General features: G+C 31.2%; 3 protein-coding genes across 7 annotated transcripts; 1 reads left to right on the top strand and 2 right to left on the bottom strand.

The window, feature by feature from the left end:
- Positions 1 to 893: 893 nt before the first annotated feature.
- Positions 894 to 4,855, bottom strand: LOC123882408 (putative F-box protein At1g65770). Of its 2 annotated transcripts, none has more exons than XM_045931265.1 (2): positions 3,362 to 4,855; positions 894 to 944 (listed from the first exon to the last, which is right to left on the bottom strand). In XM_045931265.1, exon 1 carries the CDS (start codon positions 4,539 to 4,541, stop codon positions 3,405 to 3,407), a length of 1,137 nt encoding a protein of 378 aa, XP_045787221.1. In that variant the 5' UTR covers positions 4,542 to 4,855; the 3' UTR covers positions 894 to 944; positions 3,362 to 3,404. The 2 variants fall into 2 exon arrangements, with proteins under 2 accessions (XP_045787221.1, XP_045787220.1); XM_045931264.1 differs by lacking the exon at positions 894 to 944 and adding an exon at positions 2,374 to 2,630 and having other exon boundaries at positions 3,362 to 4,851.
- Positions 4,856 to 5,007: 152 nt separating this feature from the next.
- Positions 5,008 to 10,340, bottom strand: LOC123882409 (UPF0548 protein At2g17695). Of its 4 annotated transcripts, none has more exons than XM_045931266.1 (6): positions 10,209 to 10,340; positions 10,037 to 10,098; positions 9,768 to 9,944; positions 8,767 to 8,965; positions 6,937 to 7,089; positions 5,008 to 5,258 (listed from the first exon to the last, which is right to left on the bottom strand). In XM_045931266.1, exons 2-6 carry the CDS (start codon positions 10,093 to 10,095, stop codon positions 5,145 to 5,147), a joined length of 702 nt encoding a protein of 233 aa, XP_045787222.1. In that variant the 5' UTR covers positions 10,096 to 10,098; positions 10,209 to 10,340; the 3' UTR covers positions 5,008 to 5,144. The 4 variants fall into 4 exon arrangements, with proteins under 4 accessions (XP_045787222.1, XP_045787226.1, XP_045787225.1 ...); XM_045931270.1 differs by having other exon boundaries at positions 5,247 to 5,751; XM_045931269.1 differs by lacking the exon at positions 5,008 to 5,258 and adding an exon at positions 5,767 to 6,271.
- A 2,351-nt stretch (positions 10,341 to 12,691) lies between these two features.
- LOC123882407 (protein IQ-DOMAIN 20) lies at positions 12,692 to 13,741 on the top strand. The gene is made up of 2 exons (XM_045931263.1): positions 12,692 to 13,029; positions 13,306 to 13,741. Exons 1-2 carry the CDS (start codon positions 12,760 to 12,762, stop codon positions 13,480 to 13,482), a joined length of 447 nt encoding a protein of 148 aa, XP_045787219.1. The 5' UTR covers positions 12,692 to 12,759; the 3' UTR covers positions 13,483 to 13,741.
- Positions 13,742 to 15,088: the final 1,347 nt, after the last annotated feature.

Here is a 15,088-nt window from a genome sequence, read left to right as displayed (position 1 = left end):
AAATTAGTAAAGTAATACAAATTGATGTTAACTTTGACAATTTGAAGTTATTTATTAATTTTGCCAGCTAATATGATGCCAATGACAATTCAGTTCCAGCACTGGAAACACCTATACTCAATGGTCAATTGCTCTTCTTAGAGGTGCCATTATCTTCATCACCAAGCACTGGTTCAACCAAGTTATTTTCATGCAGCATTATATATAACTTTTAATTGTCATGTATTTATTTTATTAAGTTAAAAATTACGAGGTCATAATAATTGTTGGGACCTGAGCCCTTATAAACGGAATAGGATTTCCTGCAGTTACTGCGTCCTGCTGTAACTAATCTCAGCATCCGATATAAAATTGGTGACTGAGATTGTTTTAATCCCACTGTGTATTCATGGAATTGGATTTGGTGCAGTAACTGTGATTGTGTGACACAGCTACTGCTCTCAACCGTCTGTCCAATTTGGAGCAAATCCAGGCCCAAAATAGCAGTCAAGTGAATCTAAATCTTATCTTATTGTAAACTTCATATGATTTATATCATGCAAGTAACCTTGGTATACTCATATTAAACATTTTCCTCCTCTTATCACTTTGACAAAAATAAGAGAAGACCGATATGGAAGACCAATGCCTCAAAACTCAACTCATTTTTGTTTTGGTTTTTTTTTTTTTGTTGAGAATTGACGATTGGCGTTGATGTTTTGTGCAGGCCTATATTTATATCAGAATTACAAACTTCTATGTGATCTTCAAGTTAACCTTAACAATATTTTACTAGCCAGTGTTATCTATACAACAATCCCTATGTTGTTTTTTGAAGAAAATGCATTAGTTAGATACTATTTACTTTCAAGGGTTTAAGGAAGAAGTTACTTTTCATGCATTCTCAGAAATTCTTAACAACAAATGTTGAGCCACTTGAGTTCTGGTATACTTTGCTCATACATCTGCCAAGGTAATGCAGAAACACATTAATTCTTCCAAATCCTAACAGTGTGTTTGGATGAGAGATTCTAGAAATTCAAGGGATTTTAAATACTAGACAATTCAATTGATTCAATTGAATTCCCTTGATTTTCAAATTCTAGTGTTTGGATAAAGTATTGAAATTCCATCAATTGTAAACTTCTTTGTTTGGGTAACGTAATTGAATTTCCTTCATTTAATTTTATTTATTTTAATAAAATCGACCCTAAACCCAAAAATTGGCCGAAAAACCGAAAAAATCGGCGGATAAACCTAAAATCGGTCAAAAACCATAAATCGGCTGAAAAACCTAAAATCGGCCAAAAACCCTAATATCGTCAGTAAACACAAAATCGGCTGAAAAACCTAAAATCGACCAAAAGCCCTAAAATCGACTATAAATTATAAAATCGGCTGAAAACCAAAAAAATTAATCGAAAACCCAAAAATTGACCCTAAACCCAAAAAATCGGCTGAAAAACCTAAAATTGGCGAAAAACTCAAAAATCGACTATAAACCCTAAAATCAACCGAAAAACGAAAAATCGACCGAAAAACCCAAAAATCGACTATAAACCCTAATATCGGCCGAAAAATGGGTTTATAGTCGATTTTAGGTTTTTCGGCCGATTTTGGGGTTTATAGCCGATTTCAGGATTTTGGGTCTATTTTAGGTTTTCGGCTGAGTTTTTTGGGTTTAGGGACGATTTTAGATTCTTCGGCCGATTTTGGGTTTTTGGTCGATTTTTGGTTTTTCGGCCGATTTTTTGGGTTTTCTGCCGATTTTAGGGTTTATAGTCAATTTTTGGATTTTTGGCCGATTTTAGGTTTTTTTGCCGATTATTCGGGTTTCCGGTCGATTTTAGGGTTTATAGTCGCTTTTTTGGATTTTGGCTGATTTTAGGTTTTCGGTCGATTTTTTGGGTTTTCGGTCGATTTTTGGTTTTTCGGCCGATTTTTTGGGTTTTCAGCCGATTTTAGGGTTTATAGTCGATTTTTGGAATTTTGGCCGATTTTAGGTTTTCCTGCCGATTTTTTGTGTTTTTGACCGATTTTAGGGTTTATAGTCGATTTTTGGGCTTTTGGTCGATTTTAGGTTTTTTCTGCCGATTTTTTGGATTTTTGGCCAATTTAGCGTTTATCGTCGATTTTAGGTTTTTCGGTTAATTTTAGATTTTACGATCAATTAGTAATTTTTAAAAGTTTATAGTGAAGAAGGAATTTCAAATTCTTTGATTTTAGGTGTCATTTTGAAATTCTCTAAATTTAACTTGAACAAAATACTTCATAAATTTCCATCATTTTGAAAATTCTTCAAATTTTCATCCAAACAATGGAATTCACCTCAAATCATTTGAATTCCCTCAAAACATTACTTTACCTCAAAAAATTTCCTAATCCAAACACACTCTAATGTAAATAAGTACATTATTTTCAATAATGTCTAAGCACTATGGAATAATAACTATATTGATATACAATAAAGAGAACATGTAGATTGTAGAAGATGCCATTGTGATGTAAATAGCCTTCAATCCTTGAACTACACAGTTTAATTTAATCTAATTATATACTTGTAGCAGAAAAAAACACATCACTTAGCAAATAGTCTCTACATTCTGCACTTCTTTAGGGAGAGGCTTTCTTCTGCATATTGACACTCTTAACTGTTGGAATGACAAAGCACGTATCAGTATTGAAAGAGAATTCATAAAATATCCAATTGCCGGAAACAAGTATTAATTCTCAGCTTTGATTGAATCATCTCACTATTCTTGCCTCTCAAAAGGCACATATAAAGAAAATTGTTATTTTGACATAGACTGTAGGCACTTTATATCCAACACCGACACTTCTGATTGAAGGTCTGTTTGGTATCCAACACTGACATGACACCAACACATGTGATTATATTCAATTACTTTATTATATCATATTATTAGTAGTATCGACGTGTTAGTGTTGGTGCTTCATAGATTTCATGGTTAATGTAATTCAAATACATGATTAATTACGCCTTGTAGAATGGTCAACAAATATACAAATTTAAACACAACGAGTTTTTCACACAACACTGTCCATTTCTTCATGACATGGTTAACGCAATTCAAATAGTATGTTGTTAATTACGTTCAGTAGATATGATTAATGAATATAACAAGGTGTTGCAACTCATTAACCATCATATGAACGTGGTGTATTTGAACTGCAGTATACATGATATACATTGACTATCTATTGAATGCAATCAATTTGAACCGTATATCTGTGAATAAAATAGCATACGGTGTCATCAAATTGTGTGCCGAAATAACACAGCTGATAAATATAATCAATATTACTACATTACTTGATTACTAAGACAGCCAAAGAGATGGGAAGAGAAATCCAAGTGTACCTTTGAAACTGAATTTGCTAGACCTGTTATTTCTTCTAACATCTCACCTTCTCACACAAGGAGCATTAGACCACAAAGACTTGTCAATACTAGGATGAAAATCAACCGTAACAATTCTATGATCTTCCAAATTATACATACGAACATCAAAAGTATCCTTAAAGTAGATACAATTCCCTTGATATCCAATCAATTCTTCAGCAGAAACAGAAAAGTTACAAGTATTGCTCAAAATGAAAGTTCTATCTCTCAAGTTTTTCACATCAACCCATTTTCCACATTCTTCATCCAACTTATAAACTTTGAAACATTCCACAACCTCATCTCGACCAAAGTCTTCACTGCTTTCGTCACTGCCTTCGTCACTGCTTTCGTAATATCTATCAACGACATAAAGACTACCACAAGATTCCACCAAATCTTTCTTGTTTCCAAAACCACACAAAGGAGGCGAAAATTGTATCAACTTCAAAGAACAAACATCAAACCGTGAAATAGTTCCGCATTTATCAGTAACATAAAACTGACCCTTAAACACAATAACATCATCATAGTTGCAATTCTTGTGATCCACAAGTTTCCAATTTTTAGCACCATGTTTAATGAATCCTATTCTACCTTTTTGAAAGATACAAAAAGCTACACAATCCTTGACATTGATCCAAGGAGAGTTAGGATAGAACACAACTTTTCTCACCTTACATGAAAACCATCTAGTTCTTCGACCTCTACATGAATATGATTTGCATAGCTCAATGACCCTATAATTCAACAAGTTCAATAGCATTAGAGAAGCATTATTACTAAGAGGATATGATAATTTTCGGTCGGAGATAGGACCCAACAAACTCCTCAAAGGATGATTGTTTGATTCTTCAACTTTAATCAACCAACCTTTGGAAGAAGAAGAAGAAGATAAATTTGTGCTGGAACTTTCATGAGTTGGTTTAATAAGGTAAATGGTAGCTAAATTGAGGAAAGTGGGGATTACTCTGTTGTTGATGGGATGAGTTAGTTGTAAAGGAAAAGAAGGAGAATTTGGAAGACAGTGAGGAATGGAAGAACGAAATGATTCACAAACACTGCGAAATCTAAGAACATCTATGTGATTATCAAGAGATTTTCCTATCTTGGGCCATAGTTCTATAGGGAGTTGAGACCAATCTACTTTCTCATCCATTGGCTGAAGAGGAACAAGAACTCAAAGATGATGAAACATTTGTTGTGTGTTTTTGATGTTTGGTTTCTAATCTCTAGTAGATTTGAAGGGTTGTTGGAAAAAGTTGTAGAGAGTGTAGAAAATAGCTATGAGATTATTTAGAAGAAGGTAACTGAGAAAAGAGGTAATAATGAAAATTGAAAGCAGGGAGAAGGAAGAATAAACACTTTTGAGATCTTGATGGTTGAGGAAAAGAAGTAGTAATGAAAACAGTTTTTTATGTTACTTAGTTTTGAAGAAAACTAGGAAACTTTTTTTAGCGTTTAATTGAAAGTCTTCTTAGTGGTAGTAAAGTTTTGTTTTTGACACTTTAATAAATTATGGGAAATGCTTTTTTGAGATACTATTAATATTATTTAAGGAGTTTAAATAATAATTTTTTAAAAAATATGTTAAATCAATGTATTTTTTTTTAATGTTAAATCAATGCATTGAAAATTAAAATATTTAACATTTTAAATAAATAATTTATTTAAACAGAATCTTTAAAGTTGTTCACACACTTCGAGAGGGCAATGCCTATGCGGATTATTTAGCCAAACTTGGAGCACGAAACCCTGAAGTTTATTCTCCTATAGCTATTCCACCTAATGGAATGAGTCTCCTCCTGCTAGCTGATGCTTGTGGGACTTTATTTTTTAGATAATTTGTTTGTTGTTTGTTTTCCCTTTTCTTTCCCTTGTACCAAAAAAAAAAAACAGAATCTTTAAAGAATATCATGAGATACTTGTTAGCCAGATCTATAAATTAATATCGTGCGATGTATAGATAGGATTTTTATTTTTTATTGATTGTATCTCCAAATAAGGTAATTGATATATATTTTTTTTTGACAAAGTAATTGATATCTCTTTAATTATTCATATTAATGAGAGAAAAAAAATTAGACTATTGAGGAGAACATTTTACATGGAGAATGACTCATGGTCACTAAAGAGGAGAATCTTTTATATGGAGAATGACTCATCGTCATTCGTATGTCCAACTTGGACAATCACTAATTCTGTAGACTTCACTTTGATCCTTGCATTGTGAAGAATATGTGGATTCATCCACCTAAGCTGATAAACTAGAGTATGTGACCTGTCTCAAGGTTAATTTGATCAATTCACTGATATATATGTTGTCATTCCAACGGTAAGAGCTTCTACATGAAGAAGAATGACTCTACCTGAATAAGAGCAGAATGCAGAGTTGGTCTTTGATACAACAATTTGGCATAAAAAAATGGAGAGGTGGTCTTGATTTGTAAAAAAAATGATTCTGATTACTGCTTAATTTTTAGTTTATTTGCTAAATAATCAGTACCACAAGTTTTTTGACTCACCCATTTCACTTTGTAACAAGACAAGAATCAAGAACATATAAGTCATTGTTGTTCCAGTATAAGCATAAAATGAGATTAAATTATGTAGTTTGAGGATTGAATCCTATCAGCATGGCATCTTCTATATTCTGTAACTACAATCTAGCTTGTTTCTGTCTTTGATTCATTATCAGTTAAGAATTTATCGTCAAAACATAAAATTATTACTCTACATTGCTCAGTCAATGCATGATTATGGTTTTCCTGATAAAAGAAATTTGATTTTAGATTTTCTAGTTTGAATGTGTCAAAACAGTTTTAGGTATCATCCAGATTCCAGATGCTTGCTCAATCATCCACCTGAATGATATTCCCCAAGTAACATCTGTGATACAAAGGAGGTACATGAGTTGTAGCTTTTATTTTGCTAGGAATAGCTGATTTATGGTGTAATTATGCAGTCTAATAGGAAAAGAACTATCCAGTTCATAAGTCTATTGTTAGAATGTAGCACCATTGTCCACTGTGATGATTGACCATAGGGTTAAAATTCCTTTCAAAATATATGAATAAGTGTAATGGTAAAAATCACAACTGCTTTCAAAGTACTTTCTTCTAATTCTATTGCAAAGTATGTCATGTTGTATAGTTTCTCAACCACAAACCAGAGTAATTGTTTTAATAATGTTTCTTCTTTTTTCTTTCTTTCGGCTAGCTAATTGCCTTATTGTTCACATTAAATCACCTGTTTAATCATGACTTTAAAATAAACTGATGTATCTTACTCTTGCCAACAAAGTTAAACACAGCGCTGAAATTAAGAATCCACTCCATTTCAATTTGTACTAAATAAGTACTCATAATTCATTACCCCTTGACACAGTTCAATGATTGAAGATTTTGGAGAAACATTTTACAAAAGGAAAAGGAGGCAGAATATTTATTTAAAAAGAGAGATCTGAGAAATTAGAGATTCAAATCTACTGTGGTTGCAAATAATGTAAAATATTTACATTAGGATTTTGATGAATTAATGTGTTTCAGCATTACCTTGGCAGATTCGTGAGCAAAGTATTTTTGCCTAAGCATCACATATGGGTAGCCAACAAATGATAAAATGTGGGCAGGCTTTGAGAAAGAAAGTATTTCATACCAAACTTGATTGTTCTCATCAATCTCAATTGAAAAGCGTTCTTCTCCTGCCTGTTGCAAAAAAGATAACAAATTTGAACTCATCAGTGTACAATGCTTTTCAATAGCTTTATTTGCGAAAAGGCCAACATACTAATTAAGAGTAAGAAAAACTCAGAAATCATTTTCAGAAAATATGGACATATTAGCTCCACAATCCACACCATATCTGAGCAGTTTTTATGCTAATTTACTAGAAGATACTCCTAAATGTATGATAAAATCAAACACGGGACTAATTATGAAGAAAGAAACAATGTCTATTAAGAAATAAAGACTATGAGGGAGTTCTCTTTGCTTTTTTACACAGAAAACCCCATATAAAAGTAAGTATAGTAATGACTACAAAATAAAACATCATAGATGTGACCTTATTAGTAATTGTACAATTTAAACCGAAACTTGAGTGGCTCCACAATTTGCTGTTAAGAATTTCTGAGAATGAATGAAAAACAACTTTCGTAAACCCTTGCAAGTAAATAGTATGCAAAGCATTTTCAAAAGCAAAATATGCATTGTTAAGTAGATAAAGCTATAGTAAAAAATTGCCAAGTTAAACATGAAGATCACAAAGAAGTTTTGATTATGATAAAATAACGTAAGCATCACAATCCACAAGGATGACCTCGATGAAGGAAAAGTGAAGACGTGTTCAAAATTGAAGTTTTTCGATCCAAAAGAAGTCTGTAAAATGGTTATAGTTACGCATGGATATCTGTAATTACTTGCTATTCCTAATTCCTAATTTTCAATATGCAGGAAAAGAGCAAAGATAAAACACATACTCATTACAGACCAAAAAAAAAACACATACTCATTAAAAATGCTACACAAAGAATCTCTCCATCTATTAAACTTGCAAAGGAGCTGATTCAGGTCTCAGAAATAAATAAAAATAACACGTTTATTTATTATACCTTTTCAATTCCTAGGACAATGCTACATGAACAACACATATGGCGGAGACGGAGAGAGGGCTCAGCAATTATGCACACTGTGCTTAACTATTAGGTTGCGTGTGGATTTGAGAAAATGTAATCTTAATGCAACACTGTATAGATTATAACTAATTCTAATGGTATTTTCATAACAAGTAAATAAACATACTGATTGATAAGGTTCAGATTTTTGTATGTTATATGAATTTATTTTCAAGATCTCAGGAGAAAATGTTCAATACTTGCATGCCTAATTTAATGTGTTTGATAACTCGTGTAGTTGTTGACAAAGTCAACAATTACAAAACCTTTTCCGCACTAGGTTGGCTTGGTTGTATGGATCACAAAACATCAAAGTGCTTTCTATCACAAGTTATGTTTAAAGACTTCTGATGATTTGGCTCATAGTTTGGCTCATAGTTTTCTAGTTCTCAATCTACCTTTAACTATTGAACTACACTTCATTTCATTTATGGTCCTTACTTCTTACCAAGGCTCTAACAGTTTTCTCCACACGTTCTCAAACTACATAGGGAAAATTAGTTCATTTTACCATGATACATGCTAAGTTGCTAGCTTGATTTTATCTGATAAATTATTCTTAATTCTATCTTTTCTTGTGTGACCACTCATTCCACATAGTTGTCAGCATAGTCAAAATCATCAAATTGCGAGATACCTTCAAATTTTCAACCAGCCCAAAATAAGAAGAGTAAAAGAAAACCAACAAGATGAGAGAAAAAGAAGTAACCAGTAAGTGACCCTGAAGAGTTCCACTTCCAAAACCAAAGGAGGCCCCACTTTTTTTGGTAGCTCTAGTTTCATTTACATACACAACCTGAAGTGGCATCATAAGCCAGGGAAGGAACTCCTTGACACAAATACAAAACTTTGCTCCTTGTTTGATTGGTGTTTTGGGATCAACAAATGCCCAATTCATTCCAAAATGTCTGCGACAAATTTTCCATTAAAAATCTATCTAAATCCACAAACATTAAAACAAGGAAAGGAAAAACTCTCTAAAATGAGTTTGATGTGAGAAAATAAGGGTACATCAATCAACCCTTGAATATACAGTTCAAATAAAACTAATTCTGAATACATATTTATGCCCAAAGGTTTGTCCTTAAAAGACGAAGTATTGAGAAACATGGATCCGAAAGAGGAAATGATTAGTAGAAAAATGTAATTTGTTTTTGATTTATTTAAATAGGTAAAAAGTGTAATTAAATCAAGCTATTATAATATCACTTATCACTTATACAGAGTGAAAAAGACCAACTAACTAGTACTAAGCACTAACAAACGAGTGAATTGGCAAATTGGTCATCGAAATTATAAGCATCAGTCAAAATAGTCCTTGATTTTTGCAAATTGGTAAATATTTCCTTGAAATTGTAAAATTTAACTCAAAATAGTCTATCTGTTAACATTTACCGTTAGACACTGTGACATGACACGTTAACAAAATATGTGACTTCTCCACATTGATCCCACATCAATACTACAACTTACACCTATGAAGTTTAGGTCTCTCAAGGACTAATTTGCCAGTAATTAGTTCATGCATAATTGCAATTACTAACAAGACATAGCATGATGCTTACAATTTCAATGACCAATTTGTCTATTTTCTCACTAACAAACTAGTAACTAATTTCATTTCTAAGGAAAAGTAGCATGATCATGATGCATAAACATTTATTGAATATGCTGAAGCTCAATTTGATATGCAATGATGCATAAACATACCTCCAACTTCTTAGAGCACTCTTGCCCTTTTCGAAAGTATCAACACCAGTACCCATAAGAACTCGCGCGTTATTGAGTAAAAAACCATCTTTAGAGAACCCTTTATCTTCTTTAAGGGAAGACAAGGATTTAGCAGTAGCTCCTTTATACTTATCATCATAATTGAAAGTACCTGACCTGATAAAATAAAAAAAAGGTACGTATGAGCCATAGAAAATAATCATCAACGTCGAATATGGTTTCGAAATGTTGAATTATGAGGTACTTACTTGTTTATGCAAGTATTTTGATCTTGGGTAGTGGGGCGAACCCAGGTGAAGAAAACCATTCTCTGTTAAGCATTTTGACAAACATGTTACGGGTGTTACAATAACAAGTAGGAAACAAACGTTATTAGAAATTAAACAAGAAAAATAAGATAAGATTTTGCAAATGATATACCGGGTTGTTGCGTTTGGTAATGATGATGTTATGATAATTTGTGTCTATGAGAACGTGTCCACGATGATATTAAAGGGATATCACATTATGATGAGTATGGGTTCATACTTCATAGTATATCCTAAACACTTGACACTCACCATCACTCCCCGCAATTGCGATCGGAAGGATTTGAAACCACTATTGACTCTCGAACTAGATTAAAAAAAAAAAAAATTAACACTTGACACTTGTTATTCTTTTGTACCCAAAAAAAAATCCTAAACAAGAACAGAATCTAAACTTAACAAAATAATTTTTTTATATTTTTAAAATATTTTGAAAAAGCTAAAATCAAATATATTAACAAAAAAATTTCCTCACCATAAAATGTGTCGAGATAGACTACCAGAGTTTACACATAGTCACAAAAAGAAATACAAATGATCATACAAGGCTCAAACATAAAAAAGGACTAGACTACCAGCTATGGTAGTTTGAGACTAAAGAAACATTCGTCGTCTTCAAACCACTTATAAGAAAACAGTTTGATCTTGTCCAACATCTGATGAAGAGTATTGGTTGAGCCTCTGGACAACTTGTGATTTCTTTCTGTCCACACAACTCATACGCTAGCAAGTCAGATGAGCTGCAATAGTTCTAAGATAAAAAAAAATCTATAAAGAAAAAAAATTTAAAAAAAATTGTACAAAAAATTCTTTATTACAATATGTTTAACTAATACTCGATCCCTCCGTTCATTTTTATAAAAAATATTTGACTTTTTAAAGTTCATTGAATAATTGATGTATTTAATTGATATTATAGCTTAGATACATCATTTATTTATTTAATAAACCTAGAAAATTGAGTGTTTCTTATAAAAAAGTAACGGAGAGAGTACTTTACAATGGGCCACTAGTTGCTCAAATAGGAAAACACGTTCCGAAGTTTTTTCGCTAGTGCAAAAATGAAATTTCGGGTGAAGGGGCAAAAAATTTGTCCTCAAATAGTCTAAGAGAATTTTTCCTTTAATTTAAAAAATGAATTGTTTCTTATATAAAACGAGAAAGAGTAATTTTATGCGTAAAAGTGTACCACACAATAATGTTCACAAATCAACGGTAAAGAACCCACTTGGGTTGATGCATTGGTATTGGCTTGGGATCTGTGAGTGTGCTCCTCTTGAGGTCTGATGTTCGATTCTCTCTGGTGCCAATTTGAGTGGGTTAATTTAGTTTCTTAAAAAAACAAATCAACGGTAAAGAAAAAAACAGGGATGGTGAAAACAAAAACAAAATAGGAAGAGATAAATGCAATTTTGTTCATATGCACAAGATCACTAATTCCTACTAGCCACTAGAATAATAATATTTGCATCAGTTGGATTAATTTATTTTAAAGGTACCAAAGCAAGAGAGATGTGTGAATAACTCAACTAGTTTAAAAAATGGGTCACAAGGTGTTAAATATTAACAATTAATTACCGATTTTTGCTGTTTAAAAAAAAAATTAGTTGCAAGGGAGCATGTTATCGGTGACAACAATGAACAATATTGAAACTCTACATTCCACTTTCAATACATTTTGTTTCTCAAATTATTTAATGGTTAAAATTTTCCAAGAAGATAAATAAGTGGGTTTATCAAAGTTCCAACTATAATTCATATATATCACATATAATGTTTCTATCAACTGAATAATTATGTTTGTGAAAACTCTTTCAATACATCAATTCTAGTATTTAGACCATATTATAGTCTAGATAAATAAGTGGGTTTATCAAAGTTCCATTATAAAATTCATGTATTTAGACCATATTATAGTCTAGATACATCAATTCTAGAATGAATCTAAAAAATGAGATGTTTCTTATATATAGGACTGGAAGGAGTATCTCTTTTATTTCTTAAACGAAGACTAAATTTTTTTAGTCTTCACTCAAAAATTTAATATATCTTACCTAAAATTTTGATCAAAAGCATAATATTTTTAACAAGTTTTTACTTATTAGTGGTCTTAAAAATGTTAGCGGCCGGTGGTTCAATTACTTTTTATGTCTTCGATCTGAATCCTCTCCAACCTATTATCTCCCGTTGTTTGTGCTGTTATATCTCAGTCGTCCATTCATATTTTTTCTCTCTTTAAAACTATTTCTTTTAATTAATTAATTAATTAATTTATTAATCATTTGATTAAAGAGCAAGAGAAATGGCTGAATAGAAAGTAAGTACAGAGGATCTTAATTTTATGTCTCACAAGTTTTTCAAGGGAAATTAATTATTGCTAAGTTGGTACCATGCTAAAAAAATAAAAAAGAATGTCTTATTCTTATACATGTGACGTGCAATCCAAATCCAAATCCAAAGAAAATGCTTCTAAATCACAATACTGAACTGACTGTATCAGTGAGAAACCAAAATCATCTCCCCACGTTTTTCCTTTTCTGACATTTCAAACCAAACATGTCTTCCAATATAAACAAACTCTCCCATTTCTTTACGTCACTTCCTCCCAAAGTGTAAATAAATCAAATCACATTCCATACTAAAAATAAACAATCTAAACTAAAATGGGTGTATCCAAAAAATGGTTAAGAATCGTTACAACAAAGTTCCTAAGATCATCCAAGTCCAACAAAGACATAACTCTCCCTCCTCGTACAATTGTTTGCATAAATCAAACCCAACAAGCCATACATAGAAATGAATCAACCATTACCACCTCCAAAGAAGATTTTATCAGTTTGCCATCATCAACTATTAATTCTTCATCAATCACATTATTCACTAAGGAAGACTTTGCAGCAATCAAGATTCAAGCTTATTTTAGGGGTCATCTTGTATGTAGTATTTCATAATTTGTAGCTACTATTTCAATTTTGCTAACAAGCATATAGTTGTATGAATTTCAAAATCAATATGCATTGAAATTCGAAATCGTTCATCTGAACAACCACCAACATGTTAACTATGTGAATGTGTGAAATTGTTAATTGCGGCAAATCCAAATATATATATATAGTAGTATATTCTACTAGTTCTTAATTCTCGTGTTTTTTTTAATGGTCAAAGTCAGTAATTAGATGTTAATGTTTGTATTTTCTATTATGTTGCAGGCAAGAAGAGCGCATAGAGCATTGAAAAGCCTAGTGAAATTGCAAGCATTGGTTCGTGGGGTGTGTGTGAGGAGACAATCGCGTATAGCGATGCAATGTATGCACGCGCTTGTTCGATTACAAGTCAAGGTTCGTGCCAGACAGTTACTTGGTACCTTTGATCACACGCAATACTAACCTGTGAAAGGATAATGATTTTCTCATATTTGAGTCATAGAATATTAAAAATTAAAGGAGATGGTGAGAAAGGAATGGAGTTTTTTTTTTTTTTTTTGAAGCAAAAGGAATGGAGTTATGAAGAAACGAGTGTGAAATTTGTAAGAGAAAGAAACATATGAGAATTTCAATATGTACATAGGGAGGAATTTTGTTTGTTTATTTATTTATTTCATTTGGTAATAAGCATTTATATGAATATAAGTTTGGATTTTGTGTATATGAGCATTTTTGATTATTGATTAATTGATTATAGTTGCATCCATACCAAATTAAAAGTAACTAGTAGGAACATATTTCACCCAAAGAAGAGAAATACTCTTCCTCCTTTTCCATAATAGTGGAGACAGAGTGAGGAAAATAGAGAATATATAAACAGAGGAAAATATAGAGAAATAATCTTCTAAAAAAATAGATTTTTATGATTTTAAACAAACGAAAAATAGCTTTAGATTTTTTACAAAATCTCTAGATTTTTTTTTAAGCTTAAACAAATAAAGACATGTGTGGAAAAAGATGTGCACCTTAACCATCAAGCCCATGATGTAAGAATTTTAATTAATGAAAAAATAACACATACATAATTAGACACTGTTTGGCATGAAAAAAAATTATCTTATAGTTTATGTCTTATAGCTAATAAGCTACAATATCTATTTGGAATAGTCTTTTCAGAAAGAGCTTATAGTTTATTTTACTGACATATAACTTATTTTCTCGATGATATTTCAAATAGCTTATGAACTTATAGCTTATCATTTTTTCCCACTTTTACTCTTATTATTTAAATGAAAACCCACTTTTATCATAGGAAAAAAATAAAAAGAATACAAACCGTTTTTCTTTTTACGCAAAATACACAATATTTCATATGTATATATATGATTTTAATCAATTCATATATATATGTTACCAACTTATATTAAAGATGAAAATATTGCAAATAAAAGACGTTGCATTTCGTACTACTTCTATCTTAAAATATAGTTGTTCTTTCTTCTCAAACTATTTTTAAAATAATTGTTTTAAATTATAATTTTACTTTTTTTAACATATAATTCCCAGAAAAGCTAATTTTAACAAAGTGAAAAACAAATGTTGAAAATTAACCACATATGTCAGCAAGATGTGTCTTTTTCACCAATGCTGCTGTAGCTAGATCGATGGTATTTATGGAGTTATACATGAAATCGTGAATGTTTGCAAGTTGATCATTAAATATTTAAAACTAAAAGTAAAAATCATTCTAAGCATGTTTTTGGTACTGTGGTATATATGGCCGGTGAAATCGCTCTGAAAACTTGCAGTGAGAAGAAGAAACTACATACATACTCCTACTCCTCCCTCTCAAAAAAGTGTTGTAATAGACAATCTTATGTATGTTAATGCACGATTTTTGCTAATAATATTTTAGTTATTCATTATTTAAAATAATGAAAAGTTAATATTTTAAAATTACTGAAATAAATCAAACAACATTTTATATAATAATATTTATTTTCATATATTAAAATTTGATATTTTAAAAATATTCATTGAAATAAATGGAGTAACATTTTATATAATA

This window comes from Trifolium pratense, linkage group LG4 (genome assembly GCF_020283565.1).
Source record: "Trifolium pratense cultivar HEN17-A07 linkage group LG4, ARS_RC_1.1, whole genome shotgun sequence".
In the NCBI taxonomy this organism is placed as follows: domain Eukaryota; kingdom Viridiplantae; phylum Streptophyta; class Magnoliopsida; order Fabales; family Fabaceae; genus Trifolium; species Trifolium pratense.
This window is presented reverse-complemented; position numbering and strand designations above follow the sequence as displayed.

Excerpts from the sequence above, each read along its gene's own strand:
- LOC123882408 (XM_045931265.1), bottom strand. The coding sequence starts at position 4,541 with ATGGATGAGAAAGTAGATTGGTCTCAACTCCCTATAGAACTATGGCCC.
- LOC123882409 (XM_045931266.1), bottom strand. The coding sequence starts at position 10,095 with ATGGTTTTCTTCACCTGGGTTCGCCCCACTACCCAAGATCAAAATACT. Across the intron at positions 8,966-9,767 it reads AGTGCTCTAAGAAGTTGGAG|ACATTTTGGAATGAATTGGG; the intron begins GTATGTTTATGC and ends AATTTGTCGCAG. Across the intron at positions 5,259-6,936 it reads TTGCTCACGAATCTGCCAAG|GGAAAGAAAAGGGAAAACAA; the intron begins GTAATGCTGAAA and ends TTTTGGTACAAG.
- LOC123882407 (XM_045931263.1), top strand. The coding sequence starts at position 12,760 with ATGGGTGTATCCAAAAAATGGTTAAGAATCGTTACAACAAAGTTCCTA. Across the intron at positions 13,030-13,305 it reads CTTATTTTAGGGGTCATCTT|GCAAGAAGAGCGCATAGAGC; the intron begins GTATGTAGTATT and ends ATTATGTTGCAG.